The 16,921-nt window shown below is 42.0% G+C and overlaps 1 protein-coding gene across 3 annotated transcripts in view; it reads left to right on the forward strand.

Annotated features, from left to right (window-relative positions):
* The window catches only part of HTR1E (5-hydroxytryptamine receptor 1E), a 32,631-nt gene extending 16,663 nt beyond the window's left edge, over positions 1-15,968 (forward strand). For all 3 annotated transcript variants that reach the window (XM_083829229.1, XM_083829230.1, XM_083829231.1), the window contains one exon: positions 14,240-15,968. In XM_083829229.1, the coding sequence (XP_083685355.1) occupies positions 14,418-15,512 (1,095 nt within the window). In that variant the 5' untranslated portion in view covers positions 14,240-14,417 and the 3' untranslated portion in view covers positions 15,513-15,968. The remainder of the gene's footprint in view (positions 1-14,239) is intronic.
* The last annotated feature ends 953 nt before the right edge of the window (positions 15,969-16,921 follow it).

The raw sequence follows: 16,921 nt of genomic DNA on the forward strand, positions 1-16,921 counted from the left end.
TTTTTCCACTCATTGACTCCTTAGCACTTCTGCACTGTGCTGTCCAAAGCAATGGTGCCGTTAAGGGGCAAGAGTCAACACCTGATTATGAAGATTATTGCTGTGGACAAGGTCTGACCTCCTGTCAGTCAGCCCTCACCGTCTGCAGCTACTCATATTTCCCCCGTGGGCTGAGAAATCCCATGTTTCAGTCTCCATGTGACTTTTTGCAAGTCTGAGCAAGAACATCAGCTCCTGCTGTTTTGCTAGTAGGAAAGAAGTTTAATTTCTTCCACATGGTGCAAGCACTTGCACAGCTCAAAAGTGACGGAAGGCAGGAAGGATAAACTGCCCTACAGAGAGATCTCTGTCTTGTCTATAGAAGGAGCTTTGGTGGCAAGCTTAGACTAGAAGCTTAAAATAGAGCTTGCTAAAGCCTGGTAGGAGGTAATGGTGGGAACTACTTTATGTGCCCATCAATAAAGCTTGCTTTGTCTTGATCCCAGTAACTTTAATATTGAGAGTAAAATTGTACATTGCATACTTGACGATGTAGCTCTCACTGGCCAAACTTCCTGGGTGTACATGATTGTGAGGATCAGGTAGAGCAATGGAAGCAGAAAACCTGGCCTTCCAGCCCAGCTCTTCTAGGAGCTCTTTGTGTGACTGTAGAAGCACTTCTCTGACACTCAGCGTGTCCATCTATAAAGAGAAATGTTGGTCCTGTTCTACACCCAGTCATAACCCCCAGAGCAGTCATTCACCTCAATGATGCTGTTGAGTGTTGAGGAACACTCAACATTTCTGCTCCTTGCTAGGTACCAGAAGATGTTTATCTCCACCTCCTCCAGAACCTGTGTGTACAGCTTATTGGTAGTTTGTACATCCTAGGAAATCATATTAAATTGGCGGACCCTGCCCAACTTATATATTACCCTAGCCTGAACATGTAGAGGCCCAGAAAGACAAGCTGCTTGTTCTTGACTGGTAACCAGAAAGCATTCCTAGACCAAGCCAGACCAAGTCCTCTCCTTATCTGAAGAGTCCAACTGCAGACCATCCACCAGACCACTACAGGTAAACAGGTAGGAGGGAAAATCATGTCTGAGCTACCTAGCCCTATATTTTCTGCAGAGGTTTCTGTCACTACCCTTCTGATTATTAATTTAGAAAATAAACTCACCCATACATTTCGGGGACCTGGTTCTTCTATACCTGTAATTATGCTACCATCAAAGAGGATTTCTGTTTGGGAACAGGTATTTCTTTTTATTTCCTAAACCATTCCTTTGGATCTATTCTGTTTCATGATTACTGAGTTCTGAATTCCTCATGATGATTAGTATCACATCAGCCCAGAAATGAACTTGTATAACAGTGACACAGAACCACAGCAGCCCCTTCTCCTACCCCAAGTTCTGCTCTTTTACATTGTTAGTATCCTACAGTCTCCACTAAAGGGAAAAGGAATATTTACCTTGCAAAACTTCTGACAGAAAAATTTACTTGGTCTGGTAGGTTTTCAGGATAGTCCCTCAGAAACTAGCTCTCCTTCCAGTTGATGTCCCTCAGTCTGTATGAGCTTGCTGTGGAGACAGATAAGTGTTTCCTGGTGAGCAATGTCCACGTTTAAGAGGACAGGAGGGTTTCAGGCCTAGCAGCCTGTCTGAAAAGAATCGGCATTGTACAGCTGGGTGCTGCCCATCATCTCTCACTGCAAGCAACGCTGGGCTGGGTTTCAGCTGCAAAGCTGACATGACCCAGAAAGGGAGCCAGCAAGTCTTAACCATGTGAGATGAGGAAGCCTCAAACATCAAGAAAGTGTTGTTCAGCTCTCGCTGGGGGATACAAGAGTCGCGCGGTGTCGGCTCCTTTGCTTTTATCGCTTCAGAGGCAGGTGAGTCAGTGCAGCGGTGGCATTTGTCAAAACTCCTCAAACTTTCAACAAGATTTTGAGGAATAGCATACTGTTTTATACAGTCTCATGGTATTTGTGTATGCACATGCACATACACATTTTCAGCCCATGTATGACTTAGAGAATATATGCTGTTTGAATTTTATAGAACTGATGAATTTTAAAACACTTTGCTTCGTTAGAGTCACCTCTGATGCCACAGTGAGTTCTACCCAAGCAAGCATCTGTAGCTTGCTGAAGTAGACGTCTGGTAAAGTGAATGAGGCATATGCTTTTCATCTTCTACCCCCTCATCATCTCCTTCATTTTCTGAGGCAGCATAAATCAAGGCTTTGCTTATGGTGATGATTAAAGCACTCTGGTTTATTCCAGAATTTAATATTGTTCTTAATGAGAAAAACATATTTGAAATGCACACAGTAGGTATGAAATCTATCTTGCCTTTAAAATCAGTCTTCTGCCACTGAGACAGGCACCTGGGGGGAGCAGTAGAGGAGATTATGGTTGATTTATTTTTTTTGTCATTGTTTTTTTTGTGTATGTGTCTATGTGTTTGTGACATTTCCTTTGTTAGCACAATATTAAGACTTCTTATTTATTATGACTATTAGCTGCTGCAGCAAAACCCAACCAAGGACAGGACAAATATCCACATTAGGAGCCTTCTGTTTAATAGAGGGATGTGATGTACCAGTAGTCATAGGATGTTTTGGGTGTGACCCACAGTCTTCTGTACTCATTATAACCAATCTACTACAAACAGGGAAAATGGAAATATGGTATATATGGTGCATAGATGAAAAATGCATGTCTTCCCATGGCACTTCATAGAGAATGACAGCCAAATACTGTCCTCCTTTCTGTCTCTCCAACACACACACAAACACCTGCTGTCAAATATATACGTTACTTCCAGCACAGTTTGGTTCATTGCATTTCATTACACCTGTTAAAAGACAGCTCAATCTTTGTAGTGGATGAACTTTCATAATTACTCTGTATTTATGTTGTATTTGTGGGTTAATTATATAGCGCTTATGGGTTTTGACAGCTAATTACCACTAATTCATATAATGACGTCTGATATTGAATTATTTTCATAATGCTATATTTTACTTATCTTGTATCTACATGGTAATTGATCCAGACATGTAGTTACAGTGCCAGTTATGTGAGCTTAGACAAAGTTAAAAGTTTCCAAAAACAAAGATACGGATTATCCCAGGCAATGGACAAAATTAAGCATGTTCGTTTGGTTGTAGGTATTGAAGGGTCTTCATATCAAAGCTACAGCTAGAACTCGTTACTGCTAGGACTCCAAAGAACATAACTGCAGTACCACAATAGTCACTGTATCACATTGGTAACCAAAAAATTGTCCATATGTGCTGTCAGCTCCGTGAGTATCTAACATTGATCCATTGGTTCCCAACAAGAACAAAGTTCGGAAACAAAAGCAGCAATTCTCTTTTTCATGTGATTTTTCTGGTGCTATTGACGGGGTTTAGATTGTGATTTCTGTTCTTAGCTAGGCATATTGCTAGGGTCACCGCTATGAACACTTCCCCACTCTGTCTAACTCCGCTCAGCGAATACGCAGACTTCACCATGATGCTCCAGCACAGGAAACTTGGCCCTGCTGACCCACACTTGGCAAATTCGATGAAAAACTGCCTCCTCCCAAGGTTCCAGGGCCATCGCCAGCAATTTTGCTGCAGCAGTGTCATACTAAGCAGGAGCCTGTCCTTGACCTGCTGGGTGTTGTACGCCACGTGGGCTGTCAGTAATTCATTTCTCCTGCACTTGCAGCGAGCGTGCCGGCCAGATGGAAATCCCACGCTGGCAGCCCCCAGCAGCAGTCTCGTGCCACTCGCACAAAGCTCTCACCGTCACGAGACGTTATTCAACGTTAGGAAGGACTCACAGTTGCCTTCTGCTATGATAAAACTATTTGTTCTGTCACAAAATTTTCCTTCCAAAGCAAGTCTGGAGCCATTGTGTGAGTCATTTGCTTTTTTTTTCTTTTTTTTTAATCAGCTAGAAATCGGACATATATTCACTAAGGCTTAATCTGAAATCTTTTGCTCACAGCAGAAACATTTCCATTGATTTCAAAGGGCCTTGGATCAATCTTCAACGTCTTTAATACACCATTAAGTTTTAGTCTGCCAGATTTCTTCATTTGGGCCATTATGAACTGCAGAACAGCTGTGTACAGAACCAAGTCACGTGGAGATCAAATAAACCCCATTGACATCAGTCTCCTGACAGGGAATAGCAGCAAGAAGCAAATAATGACTTGAAAAACAATGCATGTACAGTGACATTTAGCTTGAATAAAGTGATTGTCTCCATATAAATACAAATAGCACCATTTCCCCAGAGCTGAATAAATGATATTCATCAGCAAATATTTGTGTGTCTCTGACATATCTCTAAGCAGCGAGATGAGAAATTGAGATGGAAAATGCATTTGCAGGTGAGAATTCAGTGTAGATTTTTTTTTCTCACAGTTTTTCTCAACACATTTGGGAGACCTCGACAAGCAGATGCTTCTTTTCCTAGATATTGGTTGAAATGTGAAGTAACAAAATTATAACAGACCATGGCATAATAGGCTCCTGCCAAAAGTTTCCTGATCCCACCGCTCATGCTGTGTTATACTGCAAGCTGCAAGCCTGGAAACACTCCTCAGATAGAAAATGTAAAGCATCCAGGTAATTCAGAGGCTTCATTCCTGTTTTCAGAAAGGATTTATGCACCCATCAGCCAGTGTTTCACAATCTTTCTAAGAGAGTTAGGGTTTTTATGGACCAGGGTTTCTTCTCAATCGGAGTTAAGTGACTTAGGCATCTTTAATAATGTAACTCCTGTATAATGGGCTCGTTCCTCTGTATGGGGAAGTTCTGTATGAGGCAAAGCATTGCCAACAGGTCGACGGAGGTGGTCCTTTCACTCTACTCAGCACTGGTGAGGCCACAACTGAAGTACTGGGTCTAGTTCTGGGCCCCTCAGTACAAGAGAGACCTGGACAGACTGGAAAGAGTCTCCAGCAGAAGGCCACCGAGATGATGAAGGGACTGAAGCACCTTTACCATGAGGAGAGGCTGAGAGAGCTGGGACTGCTCAGCCTGGAGAAGAGGAGGCTTTGAGGGCTCTTATCAATGTCTATAGATACCTGAGGGCAGGAAGCAAAGAGGATGGAGCCAGGCTCTTTACAGTGTTGCCCAGTGCCAGGACAAGAGGCAATGGGCACAAACTGGAGCACAGGAGGTTCCCTCTGAACATCAGGAAACATTCCTCGACTGTGAGGGTGACAGAGTGCTGGCACAGGTTGCCCAGAGGGGTGGTGGAGTCTCCTCCTTGGAGACCTTCAAAAGCCACCTGGACGTGGTGCTGGGCAGCCTGCTGTGGGTGGCCCTGCTTGGGCAGGGGTTGGGGCAGGTGGCCTCCAGAGGGCCCTGACAACCTCAGCCACTCTGGGAGTCTGTGTTTTTGTGAATGAGTGCACAGACTCAGACCCTTTAGGTAGGAGAAAGAAGACTGAAGATTCAGCTGATGGCAACAGAGATCTTAAAATGACAGGTGACACAGGGAAGGCGGCTAGGTGACAACTGACAACAGTTCACCACAGCCAGCAACTGTTCCCTAAGAGGTGCAGTCTCAGGACCGTGCTTAGGTTCTCTTTAAGAAAGGCTATAAACCACTGAGGATGAAGTAGGATTTCAGACAGGGGCCAAGAGCCAAGCACAGTTCATCAAGGGGCTGCAGCTGAATTTCCAGTGCTCACTCAGCATTCATGCACTGGGGGCTGCAGGACGGGTCAGTCCCCTCGTCCTTACAACTGCCTGTGTGCAGTAAGTGAAACATTAGGCTTGCAAGCCTCGTTGGGAACTTCAACTCAAAGAGTAACAGTAAGGATTGCTGTTTGGGAAGAAAACCCAGCTGTAGATCCTTCAATGACTTTTCCTAGCTATATTAGATGTAGTTCTCTTATGCCTCAGGGGACTTTTTTAAGATGCTCCAGTGTGGTACTTTAATAGTTTGCAAATGAAACAGGCTTCTTTATAATGCAGGATTTTTTTTAAAAAATACTTTTTCCCTCACAGGATTTTTCCCTAGCAAAATTGGTTTTATTTACAACAATTTTACAATGCATGAGTTTTGTTCCAAAAGGACTATGGGAGGAGAGTCACAGCTAGGCAGTTCTGCTGCTAGTAACAAAACAAACAAAAGATTGTATTATTTCAAAGGATACTAACTTTCAAAATCATGCATTATTTAAAAACTTGTGGTTCCTGAAGCTCTACGAATGAACTTCTATTCTCCGGAAAAAAGAGTAAGTCATTAATCAAAAGGTTTTAAATACTGGATTTTCTTTTTGTAAGTCCACTTGAAAAGGAGAAAAAGATTTTTTGCTTAGAGAGATTAATCTGCTAGTGACCAAGGGGACACTGAAATATTTTGTCCCTCGGTCTATTTTTTGAAGTTTTTGTGTTTGGTTTTTTTTTTTTTCTCCAGAAAATAATAAAGTGAACTCCTCTTCTCCCAAGTCCTCCAGCTCCTTGATGATACTAAATTTCCTCAAAACACCAAGACATTATCTAGCCTCTTCCCAGCTAGGAAATGGGGATCTCTTCCTGTGGCCTTCCAGTTTCATGACAGCATAGCCCCGACAGTTAGAATCCCTGGCTATGGTTTTTGAAGGCATATGTGATTGCATTTCATTTGTCTTTGGGAAAATGTTGCTGGGACTTGTGGATGGAGCTGCATCTTAGCTGCTGCCTCCCTAAGGAGGGCTGTAGGTGCTGGAAACGGCATGGTCCTCTTTCCTCCCTTCTACGAAATACACTTAGCTGGCAATGTCTAACGTGGCATCTCGTTATCCGAGCTGTCCTCCCACCTGTATTTTATCTGATTGCTGATCTTAGTCATGCAGTCAATGAATAAACAGTCTGAATGGAAGTTGGAGCAGTAGGAGAAAGGGTAGTGGAGGGCCCCACAGATACACCAGAGCTCAGCATGGGCACTCTTTCCTTCTGCACGTGTGTGTGTGCTTCTAAGCCATTCAGTAAAAACACTCAGAGATCAGTGCCATGGTCAGTCTTATAAAACAACATAAGGGAAAAAAATTAAAGTGTTAAAAAATTAATTAAAAAACAGAGGAGAAGGATTGTTGGCAACCCAACATCTTTTAAAGATGCATGCACAGAGGTAAAACAGAAAATTCAGAGAAAAGGGCTTCTTTAGTGATGAAAAACATTTAGAAACGTAGAGTTGGGTAAGATGGTCTGAACCACAGGCTTTCTAAAAATAAATAAATAAATAAATAAATCAGAGAACAACCTGTCTGTGTGAGAGTAACAGCTAGGCGTGAACACTGCAAGAGTCAGCAACCTGCGCAGACCATATTTTTCTTTCCCAGACAAGAGGTTAAGTGTGCAGGTTACATGTCTCCTGGCTATAGCTATCTACTAAATTAGGAAGTCAGCAAGGATCAAGAGCCCCTTCTCTGTACTGAGGCAAGATCTGCTGATAAGCACAGCTCTGAAGGTTGTTGCCTCAGGGCAATCAAAACGAGCTGGTGTGCTTCTGCTAACAGATGCCCTATGTACCAGGGAAGGGCTTGTCAGCTAGCTTTCATCAGGTTAGCTCACATGACAAGGCTGTTTCTCATCATTTACATCAATTTTTACTTCCTCAGTCCTGCTCGTCATGCCAAATAGCAGCTCCAAATATCCATAACTCATCTTTCAAGAAAGCAGAGACAAAAGGAGGTCTCTCTGCCACAGCTTAACGTGAAAGGCAGCACTTGAATGTTTTAGCAGCATATGGTTATACAACTGATTATTAAAAATTCTGTCCAAAAAGTTTGCAGGACCCAACTACTCATGTCTCCTGGCTCCTGCATATGGGGAGATACAGCCTGCAGTGTTCATAGGGTTAAACAATTCAGGATTTCAGTTAGTGCAGGAAAAGGGGAATGTGAAGTCAGCTGCAATGAATGAGCTGAAACTTAAACGAGTATTTTGTGTACTATAAAACAAAAGAGACTTTTTAAATGTACAGTGTTAAGAGTCTAAAGTGTTATGACAAGTGGTAATGAGTTTTAAAGTTAGTTTTTTTTAATTTGATAGTGTCTCTAAAGCAAATTATTACAAATGAGGCATCTCCTTGAGTTGTTCATGAGAAATCTGGGTATTTTACCTGCACAGAGGATTTTACATATATTTAACTAAAGACGGGATGAAATCCACACTGAGTCTTAGTTTGTATCAGATTGCAGCTCAGCACCGTCTTATGAGCTTGCACTGCCTAAGATTGAGTAATTTTTGTATTAAAAGCAGATAAAAATGAGTAGTCATCTGTGAATGATAATTATACCACTGCTTGTGGGAGGAAGCATGGTTTGAAGATCGTCACTAATTGTTGTTTCTCATTTGCATGTGCCAAGATCTACACCAGAAAACCTTAGCTCTGAAGTGTGATCCTGAAAGGATTTCTTTAAAATTTGCTTCACAGAGCTCCCTGCTTGGGGTCTTTCATTGACTACAGATCAGATTGATTCAGGCCCCGATTTGCAATGATTAGGCAAAAGGGTGCATTTTCAAACGTCACTGTAAAACTCATCCTGGAGATTCATGAATGAGCTTAAAACTGGTGTACATCAATTTGACTTAAGTAGGTTTATGACCTGTTGAAAACAAATGAATAAGCCCACCCTAAGGTATTTAACTAACAGTTTCATATAATCCGTATTTCAGATTAGAGTGTAATTGTTTTCAAATATAATGATCTTGAGCATTGCCAACATGACACAAGCATTTATGATGTGGATGGGAAGAGCCTGTAGAAAGCTGAATATCTTTCCCCTGGAGAAAGCACGCGCACCTGGCATGTGCCAAAACCAAGTGCTCATACTTACGTACAGGCCAAAAATGGCCTGAATGAGCACTTGGTTTTTGCCCTTTGACAGGCAAGAGGCCATGGTCGGCACCTTGTCACTCCGAGGAGGTGGTGGGTAGCTGCCAGTGTCACCAGGTCTGGTGAAGCCACTGACACCATGGCACCAGGGTGCCGGGTTCCTCCACCCCCAGGTCCCCAAGCTGGCCCACAGAGGTGGGTTTGACTCACATGCTCTGGTCTGAGCAACAGGTTGGCTTATTGACTGACTGTGGGCAAGCAATATGTGCCCCTTTTATACTTGTTATATCTTCTCCCATTTCCCATCCCTCCTTTTCACCAGCCTTGAATGTCCCTTCCTGCATCCCAGTCTCCTCCCATACGGACAACCCTGCCTGAATTACCTTCTGCACCTTGGTCCTAGTTTGGTATCATCCATACCCAAATCTGGTATTTCTGATACAGTTTTGTAGGCAAGCTCAGCAATACGTTCAGTTACTGATGTGGTGACCAAGGTGCTGTGGATATTGCAAGGTTGTGGACTCCTAAGGGTCCCCACAGCCCTGGCTACCTTCCTTACACAGGCATGCTGGAGAGCAGGCTGCAGGCCATTATAGCCTTGATTGTAACATACTGCACTCTGGATATTTATGTCAGGGTGAGTATATATATCAGCATTAGTCAGATAGACAGAGATACAAATAGACAAATAGCCAAGCCTCCACATACCTTGCTTGGTGCCGAGCCCCTCTGATGAAACTGCATGCTGCTCAGGTCACCACTGCAGAGTGAAAATCTGACTTGAAGGTCAAATTTGTACCTCAGTTCATGCAAATGTTATAGTAATTTTGTTCTGGGCCTCATTCAGTCTGCGTTGAAGAAGGCTGCATCCCTAAACCTGAGGCCCATAATGCAGCTAGGAACTTCCCATAGACAGGGTGAAAACTTCTGATTTAGCACAAAAATAGCCACTTCATTTATTCTCCTATCTATCTCAGTTTACTCTGTTGTGAGGCAGTCTCAGCCCACCTTCTGATAGTCTACCTTCAATACAGTCAGCATCAAAAATCTCATGCTGTGAGTGTGAATACGAGCTGTTGGTGACTGCAGAATTTTATCTTGCTGGCAATCCTTCCACGGGTTGGTGTGATTCTGACCACCTCCATTTGGTCAGCTCTTGGGTACCACTTTTTGCAATATGATGTTGTAAACAGCATCAAGCGGCTATATAAATTGTAGTTAATTAAGACTGCTGCTGTAACATTACCTCTGCAGCACTGAGGTCCTCAGAAACCCAGAGAAACACCAGCATGCCAGAATACAATACAAGGTACTTGGCACCTGTAGTTCTCAATTAAAATCAGCTCTATCAGTTGGCTATGAAGGAGTCCAGAAAGTCTTGACTTTACAAGAGTAAAGTACAAGGATGATCTGGAAAGTTGCAAAATCTTGCAAATTATCTTCAAAGTGAAATGCTTGAATTTCAGTGCTTTTTGTGTTGAACTTGGAAGAGCCAACCTCTTTGAGATAATAAGGAGGAGTATTGGAAGTTTAACATCTTTCCATAGCTTGAAATATCAACATTATCATAAATGCGCTAAGTAATATTTTCCATAAGCTAACCACCTGTTTCACAAAGCACATTGCAGTTCTTGCTCTTCACGACTATGAAAATGGAAATACTGAAAGTGAAAAGCACTCAGACCAATTCAGAGTGTAACAAAGTCATATTGATCTACTGCTGCCAAAAGCATGAAGTACCATAACTGCACAGTGCCTTAATTGCTTAAAGGCAATGTAAAATCGTGGATATGAAGGAACTAACCCTTCTGCACACATATGCGCATGCACATGCACACAGGCACATGCACACATGCAATGCTAGCTGTCCTTGTTCTCTGCAAGTGATATTATTCTATTTCTCATGAAGCAGTAAAAAGTTCAGTGGTCAAGGAGTTGGAGTCATTCCATCCACTTGTCTATTAGAAATTCAGAGTATTCTGCCATGTGGCAAAATATTCTTACCCTGTTGAGACTATGGAGATATTTCCTGGCAGGAGCAGACATGGACATTGCCATCTCATAGCTTAAACCTGTCCTGTTGTTTTTAGGGAACAATTAATCATCCTTTTCTCCCCTTCTCCTTCCCAGACAGCACTCAGTGCCATTACCAATAATCAGCTAATATGCAATGTGATTGATTCTCATTTGGAGGAACTCACACAAGCTTCTCCCACCAAACCAGTAAAATCAGCCTCTGTGTGAGATGACTGACAGCCTGAAGGGATACAAGCACAAGCCATAAGCATGGCAGTGCTTTTAGTGAGAGTACTTTAAATAAGATAACTATGTTATTAATGACGCTTCCCAGAAGTGACTTATAAAACCACAGTCAATCACTATAGTGATAATAATACTATATATAGCAACTATGTGGTCCCTGGCACTGGTCAGGGGTTGACAGGTACTTCAAAAGACAGCAAACAAAGAATTAAAATACAAGATCTACAAAATGTGTGACCACAATCACACCTGCATTTTTAAAGATTAATGATAAGTAGCATTTAAATCCTGCCCTATATTAATAAGCAAGGTCAGTCACTGCCATCTAGTAAAGTCACTTCCCATTTTAGAACCCCACCTCTTTTCTGGGCCAAGATATTTTGTATAGGGTGCCTTCTAATTCAAAAGCAAAGAGATGAAAGCTGCACAAGCGAGGACAGTGAGGGATGGGGCATGCACACTGACCCTGGCTGAGCTACTGGAGGCAGAGGCTGAGGTTGCAGCAGAAGGTCAGGGGAGTCTCAAGCTGGTCTGGCACAGGGAGGTGAGGGCTAAGGCACTGCACGTGCTCTGAGAGGCAGGAATTATGATCAGATCCTATAGGATGCTTGGATCCTATAGGATGGCTTGGAAGATGGGGAGCAGCAAGGGGCCAAGCAGCAGAACAAAGAAAATCTCTGTTGTACCATCCCACTGGGAGTGTGGTGGGAAGCACTAGGTCTAAGCAAGGTAGTGCTGGTCTGTCCTGAGGATGGGAGCTCACCAGTGCTGCCAGCTTTGCCACCACCTTGAGCAACCTGTACAACAGCTCCAAACACTCTGACTCGGCCAAAAAACTGTCTGCTGTGTCCTCATCTTGGTGAAAACTGGCTGGTAATGCCAGGATCTGTCTGCACCAGGCCAGAACCTCTCTGATGTGCCTCTGCCATGAGTAGAAGTGCCCATACCATAAGAATGCCTCATAATGTGTGAAAGGGATGAGAAGAGGGGCAGGCTTAAGCCACAGAGGAAATCTTCGGCCTGACATCTCCAGATTTTTCAGCATTTAAATATACTTCCCTAATAACTTTGGTTTAATACAGTTTTTGTATGTGGTATTTATATTGTCTGAATTGCTAAGGGCTCATTTCCTATAAAGAATGTGGGAATTAAAATCAAATAACTCTTCTGTGTTGGTCTTTGACATGACACTCTGTGTCTGCCTGGTCTGAGGTACCTGCAAGCTTGTCTTCTGCAGGGAGGATGCTTTGTTTATATTTCTACTCTGACTTCAATTATTGCAGTGATTTTCCAAAGAAAAAAATCATACCTGCTGAGCAGTGAGAAGACTTAACAAACTCCCCCATGTGATCAGCAGCATCCTTTTTTCTAATGGAAACCACGGCACTTGGGCCTGACAAAGTGTGATGGATTTTGTTTAAAGACAAGTTCATTAAGGAAGAAAACAATTTATTTTTTTCAGAGTATCTTTGTGGTGGTGCAAAGAGGGAGGGCAGAGCTCAGAAAGGTTATGTTGGTATGAAAGGCCATCTGGGGATTTAAAACTCACGTGCTGTTTGCTTACAGTCTGCAATGATGCAATGAAACAGATCTTCTTTCCTAGGGCTGATCTGCAAAGTACAGCGCTTTTTTTTTTTTTTTTAAGTTTCTATTTTTGATTGTTCCTCATTCAGCTCATTCAGAAGATGGCACTCCAATTTCTGAATAAGAGTGTATGTACAGACCAAAGCAGCTGACTAACTTTACATTCATAATTTCTCATTCAGACTCTTAATTACTCATTAGCTTGCATATGCAAACTCTCTCTCAGAGCCTAACCCAAGTCCCACTGGTGTCAATGAGAATGGGTTTTACCTATCAAATTTAGCCATCTAAAAATCAGGCATGTATTCTAAGAGCAAGTATGGAAGAGCCACTTGTAGTCAAAATTGAGGAAGATCAATGTTCCCAGGGGGTGATTCATACCATCTGCCTTATAGACTTGTCTGGAGAGGGGACAAATATGTTTCTGGCAGCAGCTATCTCAATCTACTCCTCATCAAGGGAGCCTACACAACTAGCCTAGAGGACTCCTTACTTTTGGATAAGTGAAGCCAGGGAAAGGAATCTTTTGGTTTATTTTAATGGCAAACGATTCAGGCTTTCAGTCTACTACACCTTTTATGAGGAGATTTTACAAACAGGAACGCAAGGCCCTGGAGGGTATCTCAAGTTGCATCCCACAGGTTGCTAACTCTGGCCTCAGGATGCATGGAAAGGACTTACATGTTTTCACAAAATAAACACCTGAAATAAAATTAAACTTTTTGTTTAAGGTATATACATATATGTTTATATATATATATAATTTGTATATTGCACTGCAATGGACTGCCTGACAGGCAGCACAATTTGATAGAAATCTCAAAGCAAATGCAAAAGCTTTTTGTCTGTCTCCTCCAAAGACACACACAGTGGGATATGTGAAATGTCAGGAATAATTAGCCAAAACTATATAAGCTCCTAGCAACACTAATGTGCTGTGTAAAACTAAGTGTTCACCATAAAGCTTTAAACATTGTTTGAAAGCTGCATGTTAAAGGTAACCTGAGTAATTTTTAAGTACTCTTTCCGAGATATTAATAAAGTCATGGATATGAAAAAGCAGAATAGAAAACTATGAAATTCTGGCATGTCTGTGCTGATGTAGGCTGCTCCGTTTCTTTTTTTCAGAGATGATATATAGAAGTAATTGATCCCTTTCATACAGCAATTAAAGTGAAAAGGCAGATTTCCTGAACTTTTCATCTGCTGGAGCCTATTTAACAAGCAGGCAAAGACTAGCTGCCAGTATCCATAATTAACAGAGATCACAGAAATGTTTGTTGGAAGGGATCTCTGGAGGTCTTCTAGTCTAACTTCCCACTTTAAGTGAGATCTTCAAAGTCAAAGGAGAAATAAACAATCCACACCAGCAGAAAAATCTGGCCCAAAATGCCCTTTAGAAATGAGAAAGAAATGAATGCAGAGGAAAAGGGGAAGAAAAGGAAGGAGAGAAGAAAAGAAGGAAAAATGAACAAAATTTTTATTTGAGGTGCTAATATTAGAAGTGCGGGATTTTTGCCAAAAAAATTGGATTTCCCTAAATTTGCTAAAAGATGTATTTTTATCTTCTAGGAAAACAATGAGCAGGAGAAAACCTGGAAGCTTTTTGCTGCACTGTTGAATATGGAGATATAAAAACTTTTGTACCTGGAGCATCTCTGTCCCTCTTTCCAATGGGTGACTTCTGAAGCTGGAACTACCCGCTACCTGAAGCAGCCACTTCTTTCACTGTGCATCCTGCAGGGGGAAAATGAATTTCACAAATTGCACCACTGAAGCCAATGTGGCTGCAAAGCCAAAAACTGTAACTGAAAAGATGCTTGTTACCCTGACCTTGGCCACAATCACAACCCTGACTATGCTGCTGAATTCTGCTGTGATTGCGGCAATCTCCACAACCAAGAAGCTCCACCAGCCAGCAAATTATTTAATATGTTCGCTCGCTGTGACAGATCTCCTTGTTGCTGTCCTTGTCATGCCCTTGAGTATCACTTACATAATGATAGACAAATGGACTTTGGGATACTTCATCTGTGAGATCTGGCTTAGCGTCGACATGACCTGTTGCACGTGTTCGATTCTTCACCTGTGTGTCATTGCTCTGGACAGGTACTGGGCAATCACAGATGCCATCGAATATGCCAGGAAAAGAACGGCCAAAAGGGCTGGGCTGATGATAGTCACCGTGTGGACTATCTCCATTTTCATATCCATGCCCCCTTTGTTTTGGAGAAATCACCACAGCGTCAATATTCCCAGTGAGTGCCGCATTCAGCATGATCACGTCATCTACACTATTTATTCCACATTCGGGGCATTTTATATACCTTTGACTTTGATCCTGATTCTGTACTACAGGATCTACCATGCTGCAAAGAGCCTTTACCAGAAGCGCGGTTCGAGCCGCCACCTCAGCAACAGGAGCACCGACAGCCAAAACTCTTTCGCCAGCTGTAAGCTCACACAGACGTTCTGCGTCTCGGACTTCTCCACCTCCGACCCAACCACAGAGTTTGATAAAATCAACGCGTCCGTGAGGATCCCTCCTTTCGAGAATGACCTGGACCTGGCTGGTGACCGGCAGCAGATTTCCACCACACGGGAGCGAAAGGCTGCTCGCATTTTGGGACTGATCTTGGGTGCTTTCATTTTGTCCTGGTTGCCCTTTTTTATCAAGGAGCTGCTGGTGGGCCTCCACGTTTGCACTGTGTCTCCAGAAGTAGCAGATTTCTTGACCTGGCTCGGATATGTCAACTCCCTTATCAACCCTTTGCTGTACACTAGCTTTAATGAAGATTTCAAACTGGCCTTCAGAAAGCTCATCAGGTGTCGAGAACATTCTTAAAAGTACTGGGAGATGATGATGACATGACTCCTGGCCTTAAGAATGAGAAAAATAATTTGACTATTGTCATTTCCTTTGACAAAGGGAAAAAGGGATTTTTGTGTTTGCCTCTTTGCTCGACTTCTCTCTAGCCTGTAAATTTGTTTTGCTGTTTTTTTACCTCTGGTGTTATTCATGGTAAAGAATTTGAAATAAATTTATTCTACAAAGAAACAGATTTTTTAGCAATGAAACAAACAAACAAACATTAGATAGTCATGTTTACGGCATTCTGTGTAATCAACGATTTGAGAAAAAAACAACAATATTCATATTTCTTTTATACTTTTTTAATTTAAGAAGCGAATGTCTAACTTAACATGCACTGTAGTAATATGAAGACTTATAAACTGAACCCCATATATATGCATTCAAAAATTAATAAACACTTCATGGTCATAACATCTAAACAGAAAATCTTTACTGTGGCATTTTGAAAAAACTGTAACAATTTTTTAGAAGGATAGTAGCCACCATTTCCAGCGTAGGTTACAGCAAAATAAACAATTTATTCTTCTTACCCCCACAGAAATACACTGCCAGAACAGAAAACAAAGTTCAGTTCATGTCTTCTAAAAGCAGATCCCACTTTGTAGTCCAAAATAATCATGTAAGTGGCTCTTTTTTTGTGCAAATTTCCTGATTTATGTTAAAAGTGTTGGACAGAGTCTGAAGTTTGTTTAACAACTGAGAAAACGCAGCTGTCAAGTGTCGTGCTTGTACGACCAGCTGCACATCTGACTGGTCACCTTTTAATACCACTATTTATTACCGTATTTCTTCAGGGCTCAAGCCTTGTGCCTCGGTCAGCTATGGGGTGGCATTAATTCAGTTTTTCCCCACTTCCTGTGGACCTTGCAGTGCACAACCCCATGGATCAAGCAACCTTACCCCGCAGACTCAGAGAGTCGCGTGTCTTCACAGAAGGCCAGTAATGTACGGTGTTCAGAAATATCATCTAAAAAAACAAATTACTTTCTACTTGAACAGCATCAGCAGAAAAAGAAATAAAGAAAAAAACAAAGATAGGGAAAAGAACTTTTTAAAATAGCAGTCTATTGTATGCATGTCTGTCTTATCTTCATCTTACAATTCACAATAGCATTCTTGAAACTTAACCTATGATCAAGTCCTCTAGCAGGATTTCTTGTTTTGGCAGTCCACCAAGGAGTTACTTCTCTTGTCCAGACAGCGACAGAGTCCTTCGTATGCTGTCTTCTGTGCTTATGCAAGTTGAAATGCCCTGGTTCAAACACTTTGGAAATCAGGCTGGGAAGAGACAAAATCAAAACTAAGAATCTGGTACTGTCCATTAGTAAATCCTAAATACTGCTTAGATATTGATTACTTACCTTGCACCATAATCTTCT

Source organism: Anser anser (genome assembly GCF_964211835.1).
Source record: "Anser anser genome assembly, chromosome: 3".
Taxonomy (NCBI): domain Eukaryota; kingdom Metazoa; phylum Chordata; class Aves; order Anseriformes; family Anatidae; genus Anser; species Anser anser.